Here is a 24,201-nt window from a genome sequence, read left to right as displayed (position 1 = left end):
ATATCAATATAACCGGGACTATCGATATATCCGACCCTGTTTGCATGTAATTTTCTCCGTGCGTGCATAGAAATAGTATCGATATAACCGGGACTATCGATATATCCGATATCGATATAACCAGACTTTACTGTACTTGCAAGATCACTGATAGTGTGTGCATGTTTCACCCTGCCAGGTCTTTGCAAAGGAACCATCTGCAGAGACTAAAAGCAAACACATTCTTCTTGTATCACAGCCTTCAGAAACTGTGAGTTTTCCATCTGACACGGCTTCATCCCAAAATGGAAAAGTCACCCTTCAGACCCCCTCTTAAAGGACAACCGACACCTCCGGACAAGTTGCGTCCATAATTTGTAAAATCACTTCAAATGACTTCTACTGAGCAGATTCCCCCGCATATAGCTATATTTTACGTTTTAAGACTCGCACTGAATATTCATGAAGTCTTGTTTTCAAGTTGATGACGATACCCTAAGTGACGTCACGGAGGGAACGCCCCTGACCGAGAAAGCGACACACAATGCATTTTGGGTACTTTGTTTGGTCTGAAAACTTCGTGTTGATGGCGAAATTAGAAGGAAAACTACATAAATAACGCGATGGTGAGTCGTTGTGTGTCGCAGCCAATTGCGGTATTTTAGATGCTATAAAATATTTTTAAAGGCAGCTAGATCATGAGTGACAGGTGCGGCTCATGAGGGAGCACCCACTCTCCAGCTAGACCCTGGAAAATCAAAGCTCACTGGACAGCATCATGACAAAATCAAGTATGACCTCTGGCTGGGCCATTCAAACACAGGAAATGATTTAGTCTCATGTGATTACTTTCCTGACGCACCGGGCATATACAATAAAAAAGATTGAGGAGGCTCTCCAATGTCTCTGCGCTATACCGTGTCGTTTGTGTGTGTTTTTATAGATACCTGCAACATAACGAGATTGAAGATGTGAGTCCGACTGCTTTCAGAGGGCTATACAATCTCACCAGGCTGTAAGTGTCACATGAAAAGACAATTTCTGGTGGCAGGTTAAGAAATATTGAAAGGTAGGGCAAAAAAAAAAAAAATCAACCTTGAACGTAACTTTCACTGATAGAGACAAAATTGCCCATCATAAAGACTCATGATGGAGACAAAATTGCCAATCATAAACTCATGACTGAACGGAAAGGTTGCCATTTTTATTCAAAGTAGTCATTTCAAGTGACTTCCAGGGCTCATATTTTGAGGAACTCCTCCCAGACACCAAATAAATAAATAAATAAATACGTACATAAATAAATAAACAAATATGTACATAAATAAATAAATACATAAATATGTGCATACATACATACATACATACATACATACATACATACATACATACATACATACATACATACACACATACATACATACATACATACATACATACATACATACATACATACATACATACATACATACATACGTACGTACATCAGTACATAAATACATACATGCATATTTACATATTTACATAAATAAATACGCTCAACCCCCGCCACATGAATGAGTCTCATGTGCCATCCTGGAATAGGAATCGTTCTGGACCTTCCACATTCTGCTCACCACCTTTTCCGACTAATTCTCTCAGACAGGCGCATTTCAAAAATGCCTGCAAAGTATCCAAAAATCAACTCCAGAACATGATTTTTTTTAATTACACTCTGAAACTAGTTACACTGCTGGTGTTAAAATTAGGTGGTCATATCTATGGGAACAGGAAATATAATCGTCTATGAATGACACATTTTAAAACGTTTTCCATACATAGGGTTTACCGCATTATAAGGGGCACCTCCAATGAATGACATATTTCAAAACGTTTTCCATACATACGGTGCACCATATTATTAGAGGCATCTTCAATGAATGACAAATTTAAAAACGTTTTTCATACATAGGGCGCACCGCATTATAAGGGGCACGTTCAACGACTGACATATTTCAAAACCTTTTCCATACATAAGGCGCACCGCATAAACCTTTTTCATACATAAGGCGCACCACATTATAAGGGGCATCTTCAATGAATGACAAATTTAAAAACGTTTTCCATACATAGGGCGCACCGCATTATAAGGGGCACCTTCAACATATGACATATTTCAAAACCTTTTCCATACATAAGGTGCACCGCATTATAAGAGGCACCTTCAATGAATGGCATATATCAAAACGTTTTCCATACATAAGGCGCACCGCATTATAAGAGGTACCTTCAATGAATGGCATATATCAAAATGTTTTCCATACATAAGGCGCACCGCATTATAAGAGGCACCTTCAATGAATGGCATATATCAAAACGTTTTCCATACATAAGGTGCACCGCATTATAAGGGGCACCTTCAATGAATGGCATATATCAAAACGTTTTCCATACATAAGGTGCACCGCATTATAAGGGGCACCTTCAATGAATGACATATATCAAAACGTTTTCCATACATAAGGTGCACCGCATTATAAGGGGCACCTTCAATGAATGGCATATATCAAAACGTTTTCCATACATAAGGTGCACCGCATTATAAGGGGCACCTTCAATGGACACCAAATTTTGAGGTGCAAGTATACGCTTTTGAAAAAAAATCTTTTCTTTTAGGTGCACCTTATAGTGCAGAAAATATGTAATTTTCATTTTGTTGTGTGTGAGAAAACTACTTTGGATTCAAAGAAAATCCATTTGCACATACAGTAAAGTCTCGTTATCGATATCCCGGTTATATCGATATTTTTTCGGACTCCCTTGAATATCGATATAACGAGACTTTACTGTAATTCTGTTTTCATCTGACATGGATTTTCTCTCAAATATAAATAAATGAAGACAAAAAAAGGGAAATTTATCCTTATGTGTTTTTTTTCAACATAATGGCATTAACATTCCATTATTATTTCTTTGTTTTTTTTCGTAGATATTTGAACTACAACCGCATTTCCGTCCTGATGCCTGGTGTGTTCAGGGACCTGCATAAACTGGAGTGGTTGTATGTCTAAAATATATATATATATATACAGTCCTACCTTGGTTTACGAACCCCTTGGTTTACGAACTTTTCGGTTTACGAACTTTTCGGTTTACGAACGTTACAGTTATGAAAATGTTACCATGGCATACAAACTTTTTTCGGGATACACACAGCGCTGCCTCAATGAGTGATGTGTCATTTGCGAACGAACCCGTTCTTCTAACAATAAAATGGCAGCCGAGTGTTTTTGTCCTCTATTCTCCGCCCCCAGTCATCGGTTAAAGCCATGTGATTGGTCAAGAACGCAGTAGTGAGGTTGGGGAGGGGGGTTACAGACAGAGAGAGAGTGAAGCCATTCTCCAAAAAAGAAAATGGCTGCCGACATTTTTTGTCCTTTATTCTCCGCCTCCAGTCTTCAGTTAAAGCCACGTGATTGGTCAAGAACGCATCAGTGAGGGGAGGTGGTTTAAACGTTAAAGAGACAGGCAGACGACAGAGAGTGAGAAAATGGAGAGACAGATCGGTGAAATTTGGACTTGTTTAAACTTTGATAGTTCAAAGGCAGAGTGTACACTGCAAGGTTAAAACTCCCATCAATCAGGCTCCACAAACAAGCCGCACAAGCCATCTGTACACTTGACGCAAAAAGCTATCAACCCAGCTAAACAGAACACAATTGATGAAGAACAAGGTAAAATTATAGCAGAGAAAGCACATACAAGGGATCATTCCTCAAGATGGTGAAAGAAGGCTACATTTCTCATCAAGTGTTTAATGCTGATGAAAGCAGCCACTCCATTCCATCAAGCCATCAACGACCATCACAAAGGTAAATAAAACGACTTTATTTTAAGTACAGTTTATTTCTTTAATTATAATACCATATCACATTTATTATACATAAAATAAGGTATATTTTGTGGTGTAGTTTTAAGGCTTAGAAAATTAGAAAGTAGAAAATTATGTTTTATGGGGACCTGGGAACGGATTATTGTCATTTTGATGGTTTCCTATGGGAAATTATTTTTTGGCATACACACTTTTCGCCTAACACACTGTCTGGGAACCAATTAAGTTCGTAAGCCAAGGTATCACTGTATATATAATGAACAGTACTTATTCCCTTTCACTAAAAATAACAATTTCTTGACACTGTCAACAATACAAGCAAACAGACAAATTACATGTTGTAGGATCTTGGAGAACAATAACATCCATCACATTTCATCCAAGGCTTTTTCAGGACTGAACTCGCTAGTCTTGCTGTGAGTGTTTTTTTTCTCTTCTTTTATTCTGAGCAAATGTGTCTTTTTTTTATATAATGACATGTTTGAAATGTGTATCTATATGTATATTTTTTTTGTCCGCCCCCTACTTTGACAGAGCTTTGTTGAACAACACTCTGACAAGGCTCGATGACATCTGCCGTGGAATGGCCAGGCTCAACTGGCTGTAAGTACAGGAAGTCATCACACATGTCATCAGTTGGGTTTAAAATGTGTGTTTTTTGTTTTGTTTTTGATAAGCTGCCATACAAACTGATAACGCAGCCAACCGAATCCCTAGAAAATCAAAAATAAATCGGCTTTAGTGAATGGAGGTTCTGGATGAAGCAGTATGACAAATGGCGATATTGTATCAGTTAAATTCACTAAAAAAAAATCAAAACTAACCAAGTTGAATGTCGACTCTGGCTCACACTTTATACTTATACAGTAAAGTCTCGTTATATCGATATTCAAGGGAGTCGGAAAAAATATCGATATAACCGGGACTATCGATATATCCGACCCTGCGCGCATGTAATTTTCTCCGTGCGTGCATAGAAATAGTATCGATATAACCGGGACTATCGATATATCCGATATCGATATAACCAGACTTTACTGTACTTTATATTACACTTTATTTAACTAGATAATAGACAGCTGATAGGTAGGTAGGTAAGTAGGTAGGTAGATAGATAGATAGATAGATAGATAGATAGATAGATAGATAGATAGATAGATAGATAGCTAGATAGATAGATAGATAGATAGCAAATAGATAGATAGCTAGGTCGATAGCCAGATAGCGAGCTAAATTACAAATAGATAGATAGATAGATAGATGGACGGACAGACAGAATGACAGACAGACAGACAGACAGATAGCTAGGAAGATTGATAGATAGCTAAGAAGATTGATAGCAAATAGATAGGTAGATAGCCAGATAGCGAGCTAAATAGCAAATAGATAGATAGCTAGGTCGATAGCCATATAGCGAGCTAAATTGCAAATAGATAGATAGATAGATAGATAGATAGATATGAAGATTGATAGATAGCTAGGAAGATTGATAGCAAATAGATAGATAGCTAGGTAGATAGCCAGATAGCGAGCTAAATAGCAAATGGATAGATAGCTAGGTCGATAGCCAGATAGCGATCTAAATTGCAAATAGATAGACAGACAGACAGATAGATAGATAGATAGATAGATAGATAGATAGATAGATAGATAGATAGATAGATATGAAGATTGATAGATAGCTAGGAAGATTGATAGCAAATAGATAGCTAGGTAGATAGCCAGATAGCGAGCTAAATAGCAAATAGATAGATAGCTAGGTCGATAGCCAGATAGCGAGCTAAATTGCAAATAGATAGATAGATAGATAGATAGATAGATAGATAGATAGATAGATAGATAGATAGATAGATAGATTTATTGATTGATTGACCCCAGATTCTCTCTGCTTCATTGTATACTGACTTGTAGTCAAACGTGTTCGGCCAACCAAGCATTCCACAAGATGAAACTTTTAAACGTGCTAACTTCTATCTATTCTCTATCAGGAATATACTGTACATATGATGTTCTTTCAGGGATTTGGAAGGAAATCATATTGAGACCTTGGAGAATGTGTCCTTCTACTCGTGCAGCATGTTGACAGTCCTGTACGTAATCTCATTTTTTTTCGTTTGTTTCCACAGATTTTTCAAGTTTGAATGCAGTTTTTTTTACATCTTTACAACAAATCAAGTATTTTATATCTTAATAACAAAACCTCCATGATTAATGGAGGTTCACGGTCCCAAAATTGAAATAATTGAGTATATGTGGGCGTGTCAAGGCCTTTGCTCGCTAACTAGCTAGCTAGTTACAGCTAGATAGATACATGTATAGATTGCTAGCTAGATAGCCAGGTAGATAGTTTGATAGCTATATAGATAGTTTGATAGCTAGCTAGATAGTTAGATAGCGAGCTGGCTAGATAGCTAGCTAGCAAGATAGATAGATAGATAGCTATCTAGCTAGATAGATAGCTCGATACATGTAGAGAGCTAGCTAGCTGGAATGATGCATGTAGATAGCTAGCAAGGTAGATATGTGTATAGATTGCTAGCTAGATTGCCAGATAGATAGATAGCTAGATAGTTAGATAGCTATTGATCTAGATAGCTGGCTAGCTAGCTAGATACATGTAGATAGCGAGCTAGATAGATACATGTTAATAGCGAGCTAGATAGATACATGTAGATAGCGAGCTACCAAGATACATGTAGATAGCGAGCTAGCGAGAATAATGTCGATAGCAAGCTAGCGAGATACATGTCGATAGCGAGCTAGCGAGATAGATACATGTAGATAGCTAGCTAGCTAGATGCATGTAGACAGCTAGCTTGACTGACTGACTCATAGTACAAGATATGCCCTACTGTAACATTACTGCAATATTCATGTGAAGTACATATTTACACCATGTGTAATTATATGCGACTTGTTTTTCATAAGTACTTGTTCTGCTGGAACAACATTTTTCTTTTTAATGGGATATGATCAATCGTCTTTTATTATTTATGTATTTTCCCAAGGGTTCTTCAGCGGAACAGGATCAGTCATATACACGAACAGGCCTTCTCTGTCCTCCAAAATCTTGGAGAGCTGTGAGTATTTGTGTTATAGAGGATAAATTATAAAATATATCATTTTTGTGTTGCTTTATTTTTTTTATCTTTGACATTTTTTTTTATTTCAACACAGGGATCTCTCCAGTAACAGACTGGTGGAAATCCCACCTAATCTCTTTTTGCTTCTAGGGGATTTGCTTCAACTGTGAGTTTCATCAATATTTATTATTATATTTCGTATCTAACACGTGTTCGCTTATACAATAATACCTCGGTTTACGAACCCCTTGGCTAACGAACTTTTCGGATTACGAACGTTACATTTACGAAAATTTTACCTTGGCATACGAACTCTTTTCGTACACAGAGCTGCCTCAATGAGTAATGTGTCGTTTGTGAATAAGCCCGTTATTCTCACAACAAAATGGCAGCCGACTATTTTTGTCCTCTATTCCCCACCACCAGTCTTCGGTTAAAGCCACGTGATTGGTCAAGAACGCAGCAGCGTTGCTAAACGTGTCTGTTTTTTTTTAAATGTTTAATAACTTCAATGCTAAGTTTCATTAGCCCTCCTATGGAGTTTCACATTGTATATAGCATTAAGCTAACAGACGTTCGTTACACAAACTAAAATTGTTAAATTTGTGTGTGTTTTTTATGTTCAATAACCTCAATGCTAATATTCATTAGCCCTCCTATGGAGTTTCACATTGTATGTAGCATTAAGCTAACATACGTTCTTTACACAAACGTTGTTAAACGTGTCTGTTTTTTTTAATGTTTAATGACTTCAATGCTAAGTTTCATTAGCCCTCCTATGGAGTTTCACATGTAGCATTGAGCTAACAGACTTTCGTTACACACACTAAAATTGTTAAATTTGTGTGATTTTTTTATGTTTAATAACCTCAATGCTAATTTCCATTGGCCCTCCTATGGAGTTTCACATTGTATGTAGCATTAAGCTAACATACGTTCTTTACACAAACTAACATTGTTAAACGTGTCTGTTTTTTAAAAATGTTTAATGACTTCAATGCTAAGTTTCATTAGCCCTCCTATGGAGTTTCACATGTAGCATTGAGCTAACAGACTTTCGTTACACACACTAAAATTGTTAAATTTGTGTGTTTTTTTTATGTTTAATAACCTCAATGCTAATTTCCTTTGGCCCTCCTATGGAGTTTCACATTGTATGTAGCATTAAGCTACATTAACATTGTTAAACGTGTCTGTTTTTTTAAAATGTTTAATAACTTCAATGCTAAGTTTCATTAGCCCTCCTATGGAGTTTCACATTGTATATAGCATTAAGCTAACAGACGTTCGTTACACAAACTAAAATTGTTAAATTTGTGTGTGTTTTTTATGTTCAATAACCTCAATGCTAATATCCATTAGCCCTCCTATGGAGTTTCACATTGTATGTAGCATTAAGCTAACATACGTTCTTTACACAAACGTTGTTAAACGTGTCTGTTTTTTTTAATGTTTAATGACTTCAATGCTAAGTTTCATTAGCCCTCCTATGGAGTTTCACATGTAGCATTGAGCTAACAGACTTTCGTTACACACACTAAAATTGTTAAATTTGTGTGATTTTTTTATGTTTTATAACCTCAATGCTAATTTCCATTGGCCCTCCTATGGAGTTTCACATTGTATGTAGCATTAAGCTAACATACGTTCTTTACACAAACTAACATTGTTAAACGTGTCTGTTTTTTAAAAATGTTTAATGACTTCAATGCTAAGTTTCATTAGCCCTCCTATGGAGTTTCACATGTAGCATTGAGCTAACAGACTTTCGTTACACACACTAAAATTGTTAAATTTGTGTGTTTTTTTATGTTTAATAACCTCAATGCTAATTTCCTTTGGCCCTCCTATGGAGTTTCACATTGTATGTAGCATTAAGCTACATTAACATTGTTAAACGTGTCTGTTTTTTTTAAATGTTTAATAACTTCAATGCTAAGTTTCATTAGCCCTCCTATGGAGTTTCACATTGTATATAGCATTAAGCTAACAGACGTTCGTTACACAAACTAAAATTGTTAAATTTGTGTGTGTTTTTTATGTTCAATAACCTCAATGCTAATATCCATTAGCCCTCCTATGGAGTTTCACATTGTATGTAGCATTAAGCTAACATACGTTCTTTACACAAACTAACATTGTTAAGCGTGTCTGTTTTTTTTTAATGTTTAATGACTTCAATGCTAAGTTTCATTAGCCCTCCTATGGAGTTTCACATGTAGCATTGAGCTAACAGACTTTCGTTACACACACTAAAATTGTTAAATTTGTGTGTTTTTTTTATGTTTAATAACCTCAATGCTAATTTCCATTGGCCCTCCTATGGAGTTTCACATTGTATGTAGCATTAAGCTAACTTACGTTCTTTACACAAACTAACATTGTTAAACGTGTCTGTTTTTTTAAAATGTTTAATGACTTCAATGCTAAGTTTCATTAGCCCTCCTATAGAGTTTCACATGTAGCATTGAGCTAACAGACTTTCGTTACACACACTAAAATTGTTAAATTTGTGTGGTTTTTTTATGTTTAATAACCTCAATGCTAATTTCCATTGGCCCTCCTATGGAGTTTCACATTGTATGTAGCATTAAGCTAACATACGTTCTTTACACAAACTAACATTGTTAAACGTGTCTGTTTATTTTAAATGTTTAATGACTTCAATGCTAAGTTTCATTAGCCCTCCTATGGAGTTTCACATGTAGCATTGAGATAACAGACTTTCGTTACACACACTAAAATTGTTAAATTTGTGTGTTTTTTTTTATGTTTAATAACCTCAATGCTAATTTCCATTGGCCCTCCTATGGAGTTTCACATTGTATGTAGCATTAAGCTAACATACGTTCTTTACACAAACTAACATTGTTAAACGTGTCTGTTTTTTTAAAATGTTTAATGACTTCAATGCTAAGTTTCATTAGCCCTCCTATGGAGTTTCACATGTAGCATTGAGCTAACAGACTTTCGTTACACACACTAAAATTGTTAAATTTGTGTTTTTTTTTTATGTTTAATAACCTCAATGCTAATTTCCTTTGGCCCTCCTATGGAGTTTCACATTGAATGTAGCATTAAGCTAACATACGTTCTTTACACAAACTAACATTGTTAAACGTGTCTGTTTATTTTAAATGTTTAATGACTTCAATGCTAAGTTTCATTAGCCCTCCTATGGAGTTTCACATGTAGCATTGAGCTAACAGACTTTCGTTACACACACTAAAATTGTTAAATTTGTGTGTTTTTTTATGTTTAATAACCTCAATGCTAATTTCCATTGGCCCTCCTATGGAGTTTCACATTGTATGTAGCATGAAGCTAACATACACTAAAGAAACTAATATTGGTAAATTTTTGTGTTTTCCACCTTCCACACAGAGCTTTTTTGGAGTGCGATGAAAAGCGCTTTCAAATTACATTTGAACAAAAGTTTTTAAGTATTAAATTAAATTAATATTATTATTATTATTTATTATAGTACCTATGCTTGTCTGTGACTGTAAAGTGTCCTTGATAGCTTTGAAAGGTGCTTGAAATGTTATGTATTATTATTATGATGATGATGATTACAAGTGTATAACTACATTATATGAAATAGTACATGCATATTATAAAGGAGCATGAAAATGATTTTTTTATTTTTTTATTTTTATTTTGCAGAAATATTTCATACAATCCCATTAGAGAACTGCAGGTGGACCATTTTGACACGCTACATAAACTCAAGTCATTGTGAGTATAAACTTTTTAGAACACACACACACACACACACACACACACACACACACACACACACACACATTTAGTGTACAATCTATAATCCACTTTATACAGTACTGACTTGTTTTTAAATATTTTTAATCTAATGGTATTCAATCCATTGTTCTTAAATGATTTAATATGAGAATTACATATATTTATATATTTTTGGAGTTTTTATTATTGTATATTTTAATGGGCTCTCTTATCCAAATTAAATGTGTGAGTATTACAATTAACTCATTCCCTGCCAGGCATGTGCAAAAATGTGTCCGCTCCAGTGCCAGGGTTTTTGTCATTGTCACTCGAATTTTACGACCCACATAATATTGAGTTTTAGGAGTACATAAACATTCAATTCAGCATAAGAAAGAAATTTTAGGCTGTCTTCTTTCATCAGAAAAAAAGAGTTAATTCCTAAATTGTATCGGTCTGCAGTTATATGTGCTTGAAATGAGGGCGGCTATCCAAAATACAATCCAATATTGGTTTATATAGCGCTTTAACAACAGCAGAAGTTGGAACAAAGCGCTAACATTGACAAAAGGGAAATGCTGCCCCCTTGTGGAATTGGAAAAAAAACACCGCCAGAGGCCACGGCCAGCGCTTTATCGGCACCCAAGCATGAAAAAAGAACAAATTCAGGAATGGCGCTCTAAGTCATATTTTCAATTCCCAAATAAATTTGTGAATGGCAGTCATTGAGTTAACTAACAATGTTTATGAATAAAATACATAATTTCGATGGGTGTTGTGTTTATTTAATTGCTTTTAATCTTGATTTCACTTCCTTGTTAATGTATGTGTTTGCGTCCCGTTGTGTCTTCAAGTCATGTTCCTCGTATGTTTTCTTTTCTTTCTCTAGGAGCATTGAGGGCATCGAAATCAACAACATCCAACGACGAATGTTTGAGCCGCTCAAATATTTAACCCACATGTGAGCATGACCCCTTCCTTACTCACTTAAAGGACAACCGACGTCTCCGGACAAGTTGTGTCCATAATTTGTAGAATCACTTCAAATGACTTCTATTGAGCGTATTTTACAAATATTCCACTGCATATAGCTATATTTTACGTTTAAGACCCGCGCTGAATATTCAGGAAGTCTTCTTTTTGAGTTGGTGATGATTCCTGACATGACGTCACTGAAGGAACGCCCCTGACTGAGAAAGCGACACACAATGCATTTTGGGTACTTTGTTTGGTCTGAAAACTTGGTGTTGATGCCGAAATTAGAAGGAAAACACATAAATAACGCGATGGTGAATGCACCAAGACTACTATTTGATACTAGTTGACACAAATTCCCAGCAGGCAAATCAGCCTATTTCCAACAGAGCTTGGGCGCCATCTTGTGCATTTTCTGGGACGCTACATTGCTGTCATTGACGGCTCGAATTGATATGGAAGGACTCCTTTAATCGATGTCAAACATGTATGCTTTCCTCTTCAGAACTATTTGAATCATATTCATAACTGGATGAGGAACAAGAAAGCATCTTCTCCGAATCTGAACTCTCTGAAGCCATTGTTTTGATTCTCCAGCAAGGTGAAGACGTCTTGGCGTAACGTCACGAACAAGGGGGCGGGACCTTCTGAAACTGGCCATTTCCGGTTTCATTTTGAAGTCGTTTTTGGACACTTTGAGTCATTTTTAATTGGTGTTTTGCATTTGACTTCACTTTTTGGTTTTTTAACTGACACCAGAAAAACGTTTTATAGCATCTAAAATACCCAAAACACGCAGCCTGATATTTTTAGTCAAATGCAAAACACCAATAAAAATGACTTAAAGTGTCGAAAATCTGCAAAAAATTGAGCTGCGAATTGGGCATTTTCAGAAAGTCCCGCCCCCAGTTCGTGACGTCACGCCAAGACGTCTTGCCTTGCTCTACAATCAAAACAATGACTTCAGATTCGGAGAATCTGCTTTCTTGTTCCTCATCCAGTTATGAATATGATTCAAATAGTTCTGAAGAGGAAAGCATACATATTTGCAATCGATTAAAGAATGTATTTTTGCCATTTTGAGGCAACATTGGGGGGAAATCTCTCACTCAAAAAAAGAGGCACAAAATGGCGACCTCCTGTGGCCACCTCCGTTTCCACAGGCTGATGAATTCCTTATATGGCGCTTGGACGCCCTCTTCTGGCCTTCTGGCGGCTTTTGGGTGCAACACGAGGTTTTCAGACCAAACAAGTCCAGCAAAATACATTGACGTGATGGAAGGACCGCTACAATGTGTCTTTTTTACGGTCAGGGGCGTTCCTTTAGTGACGTCACGTACGGACTCGTCACCAACTCAAAAACAAGACTTCCTGAATATTCAGCGTGAGTCCTGAAATGTAAAATATAGCTATATGCGGTGGAATCTTATTAAAATACGCTCATTAGAAGTCATTTGAAGCCATTTTACATTTAATTATGGACACAACTTGTCCGGAGACGTCGGTTGTCCTTGAAGTTAAGTGATTCTGAGAAAGGTATACAAAAATATACAAAAAGGGAAAGCTTAGAACGAGTCAGTCTTTTGTCCGCTTGCTAATTTCCATATTCCTGCATATCCACACGTTGTTCTGCCTAAGACCTGAGACGCTAAAACGGGTCAAGATCCAGCATCTTTTTCAAGCCGTATTCAACTCTTCGCCGTCTCAAGTGCTATCTCAGATTAGCGTCGGGAACATTAGCATTCGATTAGCAGTCCATACAGTACACTTCTTTATTCTTTGCATATTTATCACTGCGACGTTTTCAGTTTTCATCAACCCAATTTTAATGCCACATAAATGAAAATCAATCAAATAGAAAATACCGTTTCTAAATGCTAATTTAATTTATTACGACACACAAAAAAAAATGACAATAGTAATCCAAACTTGCCCTTGGTGGAAAAAGTAATTTCCTCATGAACCTCATAATGGGTTATGGCAAATGTTTGTGATAATTGCTTATGAGTCTTTCACATTGTTCTAGAGGAATTTTGGATCACTCTTTCCTGAATTCTAAAAAGCAGTTTTTTCTAGAATTTAGTGCCTGTTTAAGTTCACACACACCACATCATCTTAACTCATTCACTGCCAGACAATGTGCAAAAAAATGTCCACTCTAGTGCCAGGGTTTTTGTCATTGTCACTTGAATTCCTGGACCCACAGAATATTGAGTTTTAGGACTATGAAATCAGGACATTTAGAGTCAGAAACCTTAGACTTTCTTCTTTCATCAGAAAAAAAAGAGCTAATTCCTAAATGATATGGGTCTGGAGTTATATGAGCTTGAAATAAGGGTGGCTGTTCAAAATATAATGCTATCATAAAAATATATTTCATTTATAAGCGCCTTTCAAAACTCTCATGGTCAATATTCAGTCACAGGATAGGTTTTTCTGTGGGTTAGCAGCGGTGGCCACACATGCTAGCGTTCACTCAACCCAGAAGTAACTCAAATAGATAGAAAGCTCGCTAGCTAATAGATAGCCAGTTAGACGCTTGGAAGCTAGCTATATAACTAACAGATAGCCAGCCAGATAGCTAATAGATAACAAATAAATAGCCAGCTCGTCAGCTAGATAGCTAATAGATAGCAAATAGCTAGCTAGTTATATAGCTAGCTAGAGAGATGGCTAGATAGATAGATAGATAGCTGGATAGCTAGATAAATAAAAACAAGTGAAGAGTGATAAAAAGAAATAAAAATAATCTTCTGTCCGTAATATTTATGTTATAATGCTTCAAACGTTGGAAAAATTGGCCTAAATATCATAAATTCATATTCACACACACTCGCACACACGCATACATACACACACACTACATACATACATAAAAATATTCAATAGCATAGCCTCTGGCATCGAAATGACTAGCTATGCTATGGCCTTGCATTGTGCCATCAAAATGTCCTAATTTGCATGACATGGATTGCATTGCCAGAGGCCATGGCCAATGCTATATAGGCACCCAAGCATGAAAAAATGGCGCTCTACGTCAGGGGTGTCAAAGTCATTTTTTGCCGCGGGCCACATTGTAGTTATGGTTTCCTCTCGAGGGCCGTTATGAATTTGGGGAACCCATTAGAATGTTTAAATCCCTTCAAATATTACATATAGAGCACACAGCAAATGAATGAATAACTCGTTTTCAAATCTGAAGTCAAGAATAATGACTTTTATTGTGGTTGACATCCAAAAATATGACATTTTGGCTCAGATTTTAGCAATCATCATGGAATTTAACAAGTTTGATTTGCTTTCGCGGGCCGAAAAAAAAATGATGTGGCGGGCCGGATTTGGCCCGCGGGCCTTGACTTTGACACCTGTGCCCTACGTCATATTTTCAATTCCCGAATACATTTGTGAACGGCAGTAAATGAGTTAATGAAATGCCTCATCTTAATTAGCTTTTGTTACCTTTGATATCAGTGACTGCTAATTTAAATGCTAGTGCTTAAGAATATGCAATGTCTCTCAAAATCTCATCTGGGAAAATTAATCTGCTTCTGCAATGAAGCTGCCTTATACTTTATGAAGACCTTTTATTCTTGCAATTAACTACAATTAATGTGTGTGTGCGTTTGTGTTTGTGATAGCTATTTTAAAAAGTTCCAGTACTGTGGTTACGCGCCTCACGTGCGCAGCTGCAAGCCCAACACGGACGGTATCTCATCCTTCGAGGACTTGCTGGCCAACATCGTACTGAGGGTCTTCGTCTGGGTGGTCTCGGCCACCACCTGTTTCGGCAACGTCTTTGTCATCTGCATGCGGTCTTATATTCGCTCGGAGAACAAGCTGCACGCCATGTGCATCATCTCCCTCTGCTGTGAGTCGGCCTTTACGTGAGCGAATCAAGCCACTGTTGTATGAGAAATTGATTATATATATATATATATATATATATATATATATATATATATATATATATATATATATATATATATATATATATATATATATATATATATATAGTGATACCTCGGTTTAGGAACCCCTTGGCTTACGAACTTTTCGGTTTACGATCGTTAAATTTATGAAACTTTTACCTTGCCATACAAACTATTTTTCGGGATACACACGGAGCTGCCACAATGAGTGATGTGTCGTTGGCGAACGCGCCCGTTCTCCTAACAAGAAAATGGCAGCCGGCTTGTTTTGGTCCTCTATTCCCCGCCCCCAGTCGTCGGTTAAAGCCACGTGATTGGTCAAGACCGCAACGGTATGGGCGGTGGGGGTTACAGACAGAGAGAGAGTGAAGCCATTCTCCAAAATAGAAAATGGCTGCCGACATTTTTTTTTGTCCTCTATTCTCCACCCTCAGACTTCGGTTAAAGCCACGTGATTGGTCAAGAACGCAGCAGTGAGGGAAGGTGGTCAGGCAGACGACAGAGAGTGACAAAATGGGTAGAAAACAGTGACATTTTGACTCGTTTCAACTTTAATAGTTCAAAAGCAGTGTAAACTGCAAGGTTAAAATTCCCATTAATCAGGCTCCACAAATAACCCGCACTAGCCATCAGTTCAATTTGAAATGAAAAGACAAGCAAGGGAACCAGCTATTAATGATGTTTCTAGTGTGTGCTTGCATCTGTTGCTGTTGCAATATCACAACTTCGAAGATATACAACCCAGAGCTCCTTGAGCAAAAAAGCTATCATTCCATGAAGCCATCAACGACCATCACAAAGGTAAATAAAACAGCTTTATTATACAGTACAGTTTATTTCTTTAATTATAATACCATAACACATTTATTATACCTAAAATAAGGTATACAGTAAAGTCTCGTTATATCGCTATTCAAGGGAGTCCGAAAAAATATCGATATAACCGGGACTATCGATATATCCGACCCTGTTTGCATGTAATTTTCTCCGTGCGTGCATAGAAATAGTATTGATATAACCGGGACTATCGATATATCCGATATCGATATAACGAGACTTTACTGTACTTTGTTTAGTTCTATGGCTTAGAAAATTAGAAAGTAGAAAATTATGTTTTATGGGGACCTGGGATCGGATTGTTCTCATTTTAATGGTTTCCTATGGGGAATTAATTTTTGGGATACATACTTTTAGCCTTACACACTCTGTCTGGGAACCAATTAAGTTCGTAAACCAAGGTATCACTGTACGTATTCATTAATTTGTTGTGTGCTCCTATATATAATATATGGGGGGATTGAACATTCTAATGGCTTCCCCAGATTCATGACAGCCTGCGAGAGGAAACTGTAACGACAATGTGGCCTGCGGCAAAAATTAGTTTGACACCTTTACCCCACAGTTTACCTTTGATTTTCATCCAGACAGGACCATTTGTTCAAGTACTGAATGAAAAGCATTGATTGTCAAACTTCACCGAATCTCTCACAATTCAGCCTTATTCATGTGTCTCGTACATGTGTTTCAAATTTGGTAGCAATCGCGGAAAATTTGCTTTTGAGGGAGCCCAGAACTGCCCAAAACGAATCGGTTATATTGGCAAGAAATCAAGATGGCCTCCTTCCCACATGTTTTGGGGCATGACGGCTTTACTGAACTACTCAACTATGACTAAATCTACAGCTACTGCGTATATTGGATATTACTGATGAATACTCATCCCCTTGTCAGGTGCAGACGGGTTGATGGGCATCTACCTATTTATGATTGGGTCCTACGACCTGAAGTTCCGCGGCGAGTACAACAGGCACGCCCAGGTCTGGATGGACAGTGGCCAGTGCCAGGTGATCGGCTCTCTGGCCATGCTGTCCACCGAGGTGTCAGTTCTCCTGCTCACCTACCTGACTCTGGAAAAGTATATCTGCATCGTGTACCCATTCCGTTACCTGACTCCAGGTTGGCGCCGTACCATGTCGGTGCTACTCGGCATCTGGTTATTCGGCTTCGTCGTGGCCTTCCTTCCCTTGGCCTTCAAGGGCCTCTTCCGGAACTTTTACGGAACCAATGGCGTGTGTTTCCCGCTACACTCGGAGCAACCCGAGACGCTCTGGGCGCACATTTACACCATTGCTATCTTCTTGGGTGAGTTTGGTTACGGTTATGGTTTGGAGTTCAGGGGTTAGTGTTTTCAGGACTAGTTCCTTCTCACATTCCATAAACATGCTAACTGAACACTCTAAATTGACCCTAGGTGCGAGTGTCAATGCAAATGGTTGTTCGTTTCTGTACGCACTGCGATTGGCTAGCGACTGGTTCAGTGCGCCCCCCCCCCCTCCCCCCCATCTACTGTCTGAAGACATCTGGGATAGGCTCCAGCATGACCCAAGGCGCCTTGTGAGGAATACGTGGTTCGGAAGATGAATAAATGAACGAACGGATGGATGGATGAATGAATATTTTTAGGATTAGGGTTTTAGAGATTGGTGTCTTGGGGATTTTAAGTCTTTAGAGTACAGATGTGTGGATTGGTTACGTGTTTACAGTTTTACATTTTTGATTACGTTTTAGAGTTTTAAGGCTTTATGTTAAGGCCTTTTAATACAGGTAACATCCGACTTGCGACTAGCTCGACTTACGACCACGACCTCCAGACCCTATTTTTTAGATTTTAATTCTACTCCGCAACGCGCTAGCAGTCCGGCAACGTGTATGACAATTTGGGCCAGCCAGCATCTCACTCTCGCACAGCAATCGACCATGTGATGGCACCAGAGAGGGGGAGTTTGCCAGTCATTTAGCCTCCGAGTCTCTGTTTCAACATTTTGAATGGATTATGACTTACGATCGTTTCGACTTACGAACGTTTGGTCGGAACAGAACTCGGTCGTAAGTCGGATGTTAGCTGTACTTCTTTTTATCAAAGTTAGATCCAAATTCACTTGAACGGAATATTGACTGACCAATGCTTTTAATCACTACTCTCCATTGCAAATACTTTGGCATTTACTATCCTCCCAACAAACAAATGGCAGTGAAGACCGGTCATGTGCCATCCGGAGCTCTAAAAGCACTAAAATACCGCAAGGTGTTAAGTGCGATGAGAGACGTAATCAGCATCTTGTGGTTTTAGTCGTTGGAGTGTCAAGAGATTCTGATCTGGCTTATACCATCGCAGGCCTGAACCTGGTCGCATTCTTAATCATTGTGGTGGCATATGCCAGCATGTTCTACAATATCCAGCGGACTGGCACCCAGACCACCAAGTACAGCAACCATATCAAGAAGGAGGTGACCATCGCCAAACGCTTCTTCTCCATCGTCATCACAGACTCGCTTTGCTGGATCCCTATTTTCATCCTCAAGATCCTGTCCCTGCTTCAGGTGGAGATTCCTGGTATGATACACCGTACACTTTCTGTTACATTCTGGTCATATTACATCACATTCCAAAATGAAGGGGCTTTTTGTCACAAAGTAGATGGTTTGAGGTGTTCGTGGATGGGGGGTTTATCTGAACCAGAAAGCCTTTAATAGTCCCACAATGGGGACGTTTGCAATCTACAGCAGCAAAATTGAAAGGGTTGTGGGTGTGTGAAAAGATAAAACAAAGTATTCTATGCACAAAAGAAAATGTCACGAGACTGAAATGTACAACTGCACAAAAAGTTTCATAAAACGAACTGTACATAGTGCAAAGTATAAAAATACATAAAAAAAGCATATTTGATGTACGTAACTGTCATGTGTGTTTATTAAGATGTCTGACAGTAGTCGGTAGGAACGAGTGGCGGTGTCTCTCCTTTTTGCAGCGCGGGTGTAACAGTCTCTGGCTGAAGGAGTTACCCAATGCTGTCAGGGTGAGCAGGAGGGGGTGGGAAGGGCTGACTATCATCGCCTTTAGTTTAGCTAGCGTCCGTCTGATGCCCACCAGAGAGTCCAGGGAGCAGCCCAGCACAGAACTGGTCCTCCTGATCAGGCGCTCCAGTCTTTCTCTGTCCCGGATGGTGATTGGATTGGATTGGATTTACCTTTATTAGTCTCGCAGTGGAGAAAGTGATGCTGCCTCACCAGCAGACAAGCAGGCTGATGCCACCACAGAGTCATAGAAAGTCTTTAGGAGTGACCCCTGAACCCCAAAAGACCTCAGTTTCCTGAGGAGGAAGAGGCGACTCTGTCCCTTTTTGATCAGGGCATCAGTGTTTGTAGTCCAGTCCAGTTTATTGTTGAGAATAACACCCAGGTACTCCTAGGAGGTCACCTTCTCTATGTATGTCCATATCCTGGATGTTCAATGGTGCAGGTGAGGACTGTTACCTACAGAAATCCACAAGCAACTCCTTAGTTTTCCCGGAGTTGATCTGGAGGTGATTCTGCTGTCCCCAGTCCACAAAGTCCTTTGTCAGTCCCCTGTACTCCCAAACTGTGATGAGGCCGATAATCGCTGAGTCATCTGAGAACTTCTGAAGGTGGCAGGTTAAAGCGTTGTAGATGAAGTCCATAGTGTAGAGCAGGGGTGTCAAACTCTGGTCCTCGAGGGCCGCCGTCCTACATGTTTTCCAAATTATTATATAGTATTATATATTGTAACGCACCTGATTCAAGCGAACGGGTTCATGTCAGACATCCGCAGAGCTTGCTGATGATCTGATCATTATAATCAGGTGTGTCCATTGAGTCTGTTCCCTTGAATCAGCTGCGAGGACCGGATTCTGACACCCCTGGTGTAGATGGTGAACATGAATGGAGCCAGGACTGTCCCCTGCTGAGCCCCAGTTCTGCAGAGAGGCTGGTCCGACTCACAGTTCTTAGAATTCACATTCTGTGGCCGTTTTCTTTTGGGTTTTTAGGGTACATTTGAGGGTTTAAGTTCCGTAACGGTTCAGTTTTCAATATTCATGTAAGGTTGAATTAGAGCAGTGGTTCTTAACCTGGGTTCGATCAAACCCTAGGGGTTCGGTGAGTCGGTCTCAGGGGTTCGGTGGATCCTCCGCCACAGAGGTCCATCCTTCAGTCTAGCCTGCAGTTAGTAGGCACAGTCATTGGAAGAAGGGTTCGGTGAATGAGCATATGAAACTAATGGAGTTTGGTGCCTCCAACAAGATTAAGAACCACTGAATTAGAGTTTTAAGAATTGGTGCTTGGGTTATAAGAGATACAGTTTATAGATAATTTTGGGTTTGGAAGGTTGAGGATAAGGTTGTAAGTGTTTTAGGGTTCTGTTATTTTAAGGATTGTTTGTAGGGATTCAAGTGTTTTTGTTTTGCTTTTTAAGGATTAGAGCAGTGTCTGAAACTCGTGACAAAAAGTTACCGGACACCAGGGCAGACAACTCTGAAAAGTTGCCTGCCCGGCCATAAAGTTGCCTGTGAGACCTCAACTTACAAACTTATTTGGTTCCCAGACAGAGTGTGTAAGGCGAAAAGTGTGTATCTAAAAAAAAAAAATCCCATAGGAAACCATTAAAATGGGAATAATCCGTTCCCGGGTTTGCATAAAATATACTTTTCAACTAAATAAGCCTTAATACTACACACAACATACCTTATTCTATGTATAATAAATGTGCTATTGTATTGTAATGAAAGAAATACACTGCATTGTATCATAAAGTCACTTTATTTACATTTGTGATGGTCATTGATGGCTTGATGGAATGGCGTTGGAGGTCGAAGGTCAAAGGGAATTGCTGTTTGGAAAGAGAGGCTCATTACATGAGGACTGTAATTAAAGAAATAAACTGTGCTGTAAAATAAAGTTTTATTTACCTTTTTGATGGTCGTTGATGGCTTATGGAAGGAGAGTCACCTTCCATAAGGACTGTTGGTAACTTAACCTCTGGTGCTGTTCGGTCGTGTGCTTCTGCCGAAGATCACTCCGCCAGCCGTGGTGGGTGTGTATTATGAAAATAGTGCTTATTATAAGGTTTAATTTTCATAAATTTGACGTTTGTAAGATAAGGTATTTGTAAGTTGAGGTCTCACTGTACCTCCTTTGTCTTCTTCCCCCTGCAGGCACCATTACCTCATGGGTGGTCATATTCATCCTGCCCATTAACAGCGCCCTCAACCCTATCCTTTACACACTTACCACCCGTCCCTTCAAGGAGACCCTTATGCAGGTGTGGGCCAACTATAGGCAGCGGAGGCCGGCGGTGGCCAGTCACCCCATCCATCAAGCTCCGCACACCTGGCAGGAAATGTACCCTGTGCAGGAATCCATCACGGAGGTAGGGGACCGTCCGACTGGGGTCAAGACCCAGCAAGCTGGCCTTGCAGAAAATGACCCTAATGTTCCCGTGTGAATGAATCGGCGACAAAGTCAGAGTGGCGCGTTCAAAGTGAGCAGTTAGATGACGGACCTTTGCCAAACCTGAACAATCTTGAGCATGTGGTGAATTTGCCCGTTGACTTGAATACCTCATCCACTTCAGTACCTTACACGCAAGAGAGTAAGTCATTGACTCCATTCCGTATTTCATCATCTGATTTTATGCTCGCGCCAGTCTTTCAGACATCACAATGCAGGAATGACCGTGTGTTAAAGGACACTTCCGGACAAGTTGCGTCCATAATTTAAAAAATGGCTTCAAATGACTTGTACTAAGCGCATTTTACAAAGATCACACGGTATATAGCTATATTTTATGTTTTAAGACTCGTGCTAAATATTCATGAAGTCTTGTTTTCGAGTTGATGACGATACCCTAAGTGACGTCACGGAGGGAACACCCCTGACCGAGAAAGTGACACACAATGCATTTTGGGTACTTTTTTTCATCTGAAAACACAGTGTTGATGGCGAAATTAGAAGGAAAACACATAAATAACGCAATGGTGAATCGTTGTGTCTCGCAGGCAATTGCGGTAACACGCATAAAGAAGGTGTAAGTTGAAACAAATTCCCAGCGGACAAATCATCCCATTTCCAACGGAGCTTGTGCGCCATCTTGTACATTTTCTGGGTGCTACATTGGAGTCCAGATGGCTCGAATTGATACGGGAGGACTTCTTTAATCGATTGCAAACATGTATGCTTTCCTCTTCAGAACTATTTGAATCATATTCATAACTGGATGAGTAACAAGAAAGCATCTTATCCGAACTGTCTGAACCCATTGTTTTAATTCTGGAGCAAGGCAGTTTGTAAAGGAGTATCCTGGCGTGATGTCACGGACAAGGGGGCGGGACTTTCTGAATCTGCCCAGTTCCGAGCTCATATTGTGGCAGTTTTGGGACACTTTAAAGTCAGTTTTTAGTGTGTTTTTTTTTGCATTTGACTAAAAATATCAGTTTTGGGTATTTTAGATGCTATAAAACGTTTTTCTGATGTCAGTTAGGGATTAAAAAATATGGTGTCGGTTGTCCTTTAAGCATTTCTGTTCTGCACAATTACCAATATCCAGCGTTTCGATTAACTGAAACCAAATTTTATACCGATTTTTAATTGAAAATTAGGGCTGCGTGTTATACACGTGTGCACGTTATACTCGAATAAATATGTGATAGAGATTAGACAGAATAAGAAGTTATCATATTTAAAAGTTTCACGCTGTTCTATGCTTAGCCAATATGTGAGACTGAATACACAATTGAAGCACAGACAACCTGCAAGTTAAACTGTCAGCTTCATCTCAGAGATCTGGCCTGGCACAGAATTCAGGACTTGGGATACTCCTTTGTCACCGAAGTTATTTACGACTTGAATTGTATTCTAATCAAGAAAACTATGTTTTACTAATGTATCACTTTAATTTGCATATACTCTCAATAAATAGCTTGGCAGAGGGCTTGCAGAATTCAGACGTCTGTCATGAATGGCTGCGTCTCCTGCCGGCAGTAGGGACAATCTTTTCGGGTTCGAGTCTTCGTCCACAATGTCTCTGACAATACGGTACTGGTCAAATAAAATAATTTATTCTACTGATCATGTCCTCAAAACTTCAGGGATTACATTCTGTCACTCATAGAGCGTGAGCATTATGGGTTTTGAAATGTATATATGATGTTGTTGTCTAATTGTAAATCAAACATAAAACGATACCCATCACTGTGCATACTTGTCATTACTTTGAAAATTTCTCAATTGAAGATTGTATGAGATTTTTTTGTTGCATTTCCTCGCTAGTCTGTGCTTTGACAATGGACTCTTAAAGGACAACCGACGTCTCCGGACAAGTTGTGTCCATAATTTGTAAAATGGCCTCAAATGATTTCTACTGAGCGTATTTTACAAAGATTCCACCACATATAGCTATATTTTACGTTTTAAGACTCGCGCTGAATATTCAGGAAGTCTTGTTTTTGAGTTGGCGACGAGTCCGTATGTGACGTGAGGAAAGGAACGCCCCTGATCGAAAAAAAGACGCATTGTAGCGGTCTTTCCATCACGTCAATGTATTTTGCTGTACTTGTTTGGTCTGGGGACCTCGTGTTGCACCCAAAAGCCACCAGAAGAGGGCGTCCAAGCTCCATATAAGGAATTTATCAGCCTGTGGAAACGGAGGTGGCCACAGGAGGTCGCCATTTTGTGCCTCTTTTTCATTGAGACAGCTCCCCTCAATGTTGCCTCATAATGGCACGGAATAAATTCTTTAATCGAATGCAAACATGTATGCTTTCCTCTT

The 24,201-nt window shown here is 38.9% G+C and overlaps 1 protein-coding gene across 1 annotated transcript in view; it reads left to right on the top strand.

The window, feature by feature from the left end:
* Window positions 1-21,898, top strand: part of rxfp1 (relaxin family peptide receptor 1) — a 40,836-nt gene extending 18,938 nt beyond the window's left edge. Inside the window, exons 5-18 of the mRNA XM_088991108.1 lie at window positions 179-250; window positions 923-994; window positions 2,948-3,019; window positions 4,195-4,266; window positions 4,385-4,453; window positions 5,869-5,940; window positions 6,859-6,930; window positions 7,028-7,099; window positions 10,600-10,671; window positions 11,564-11,635; window positions 15,288-15,517; window positions 17,310-17,720; window positions 18,754-18,972; window positions 21,590-21,898. Of these exons, the coding sequence (XP_088847234.1) occupies window positions 179-250; window positions 923-994; window positions 2,948-3,019; window positions 4,195-4,266; window positions 4,385-4,453; window positions 5,869-5,940; window positions 6,859-6,930; window positions 7,028-7,099; window positions 10,600-10,671; window positions 11,564-11,635; window positions 15,288-15,517; window positions 17,310-17,720; window positions 18,754-18,972; window positions 21,590-21,879 (1,867 nt within the window). The 3' untranslated portion in view covers window positions 21,880-21,898. The remainder of the gene's footprint in view (window positions 1-178; window positions 251-922; window positions 995-2,947; window positions 3,020-4,194; window positions 4,267-4,384; window positions 4,454-5,868; window positions 5,941-6,858; window positions 6,931-7,027; window positions 7,100-10,599; window positions 10,672-11,563; window positions 11,636-15,287; window positions 15,518-17,309; window positions 17,721-18,753; window positions 18,973-21,589) is intronic.
* The last annotated feature ends 2,303 nt before the right edge of the window (window positions 21,899-24,201 follow it).

This window comes from Hippocampus bargibanti, linkage group LG02 (genome assembly GCF_051943395.1).
Source record: "Hippocampus bargibanti isolate YZ-2025 linkage group LG02, ASM5194339v1, whole genome shotgun sequence".
NCBI lineage: Eukaryota > Metazoa > Chordata > Actinopteri > Syngnathiformes > Syngnathidae > Hippocampus > Hippocampus bargibanti.
Note: the sequence above shows the minus strand (reverse complement) of the source record. Positions and strands in the feature narration are given on the sequence as shown.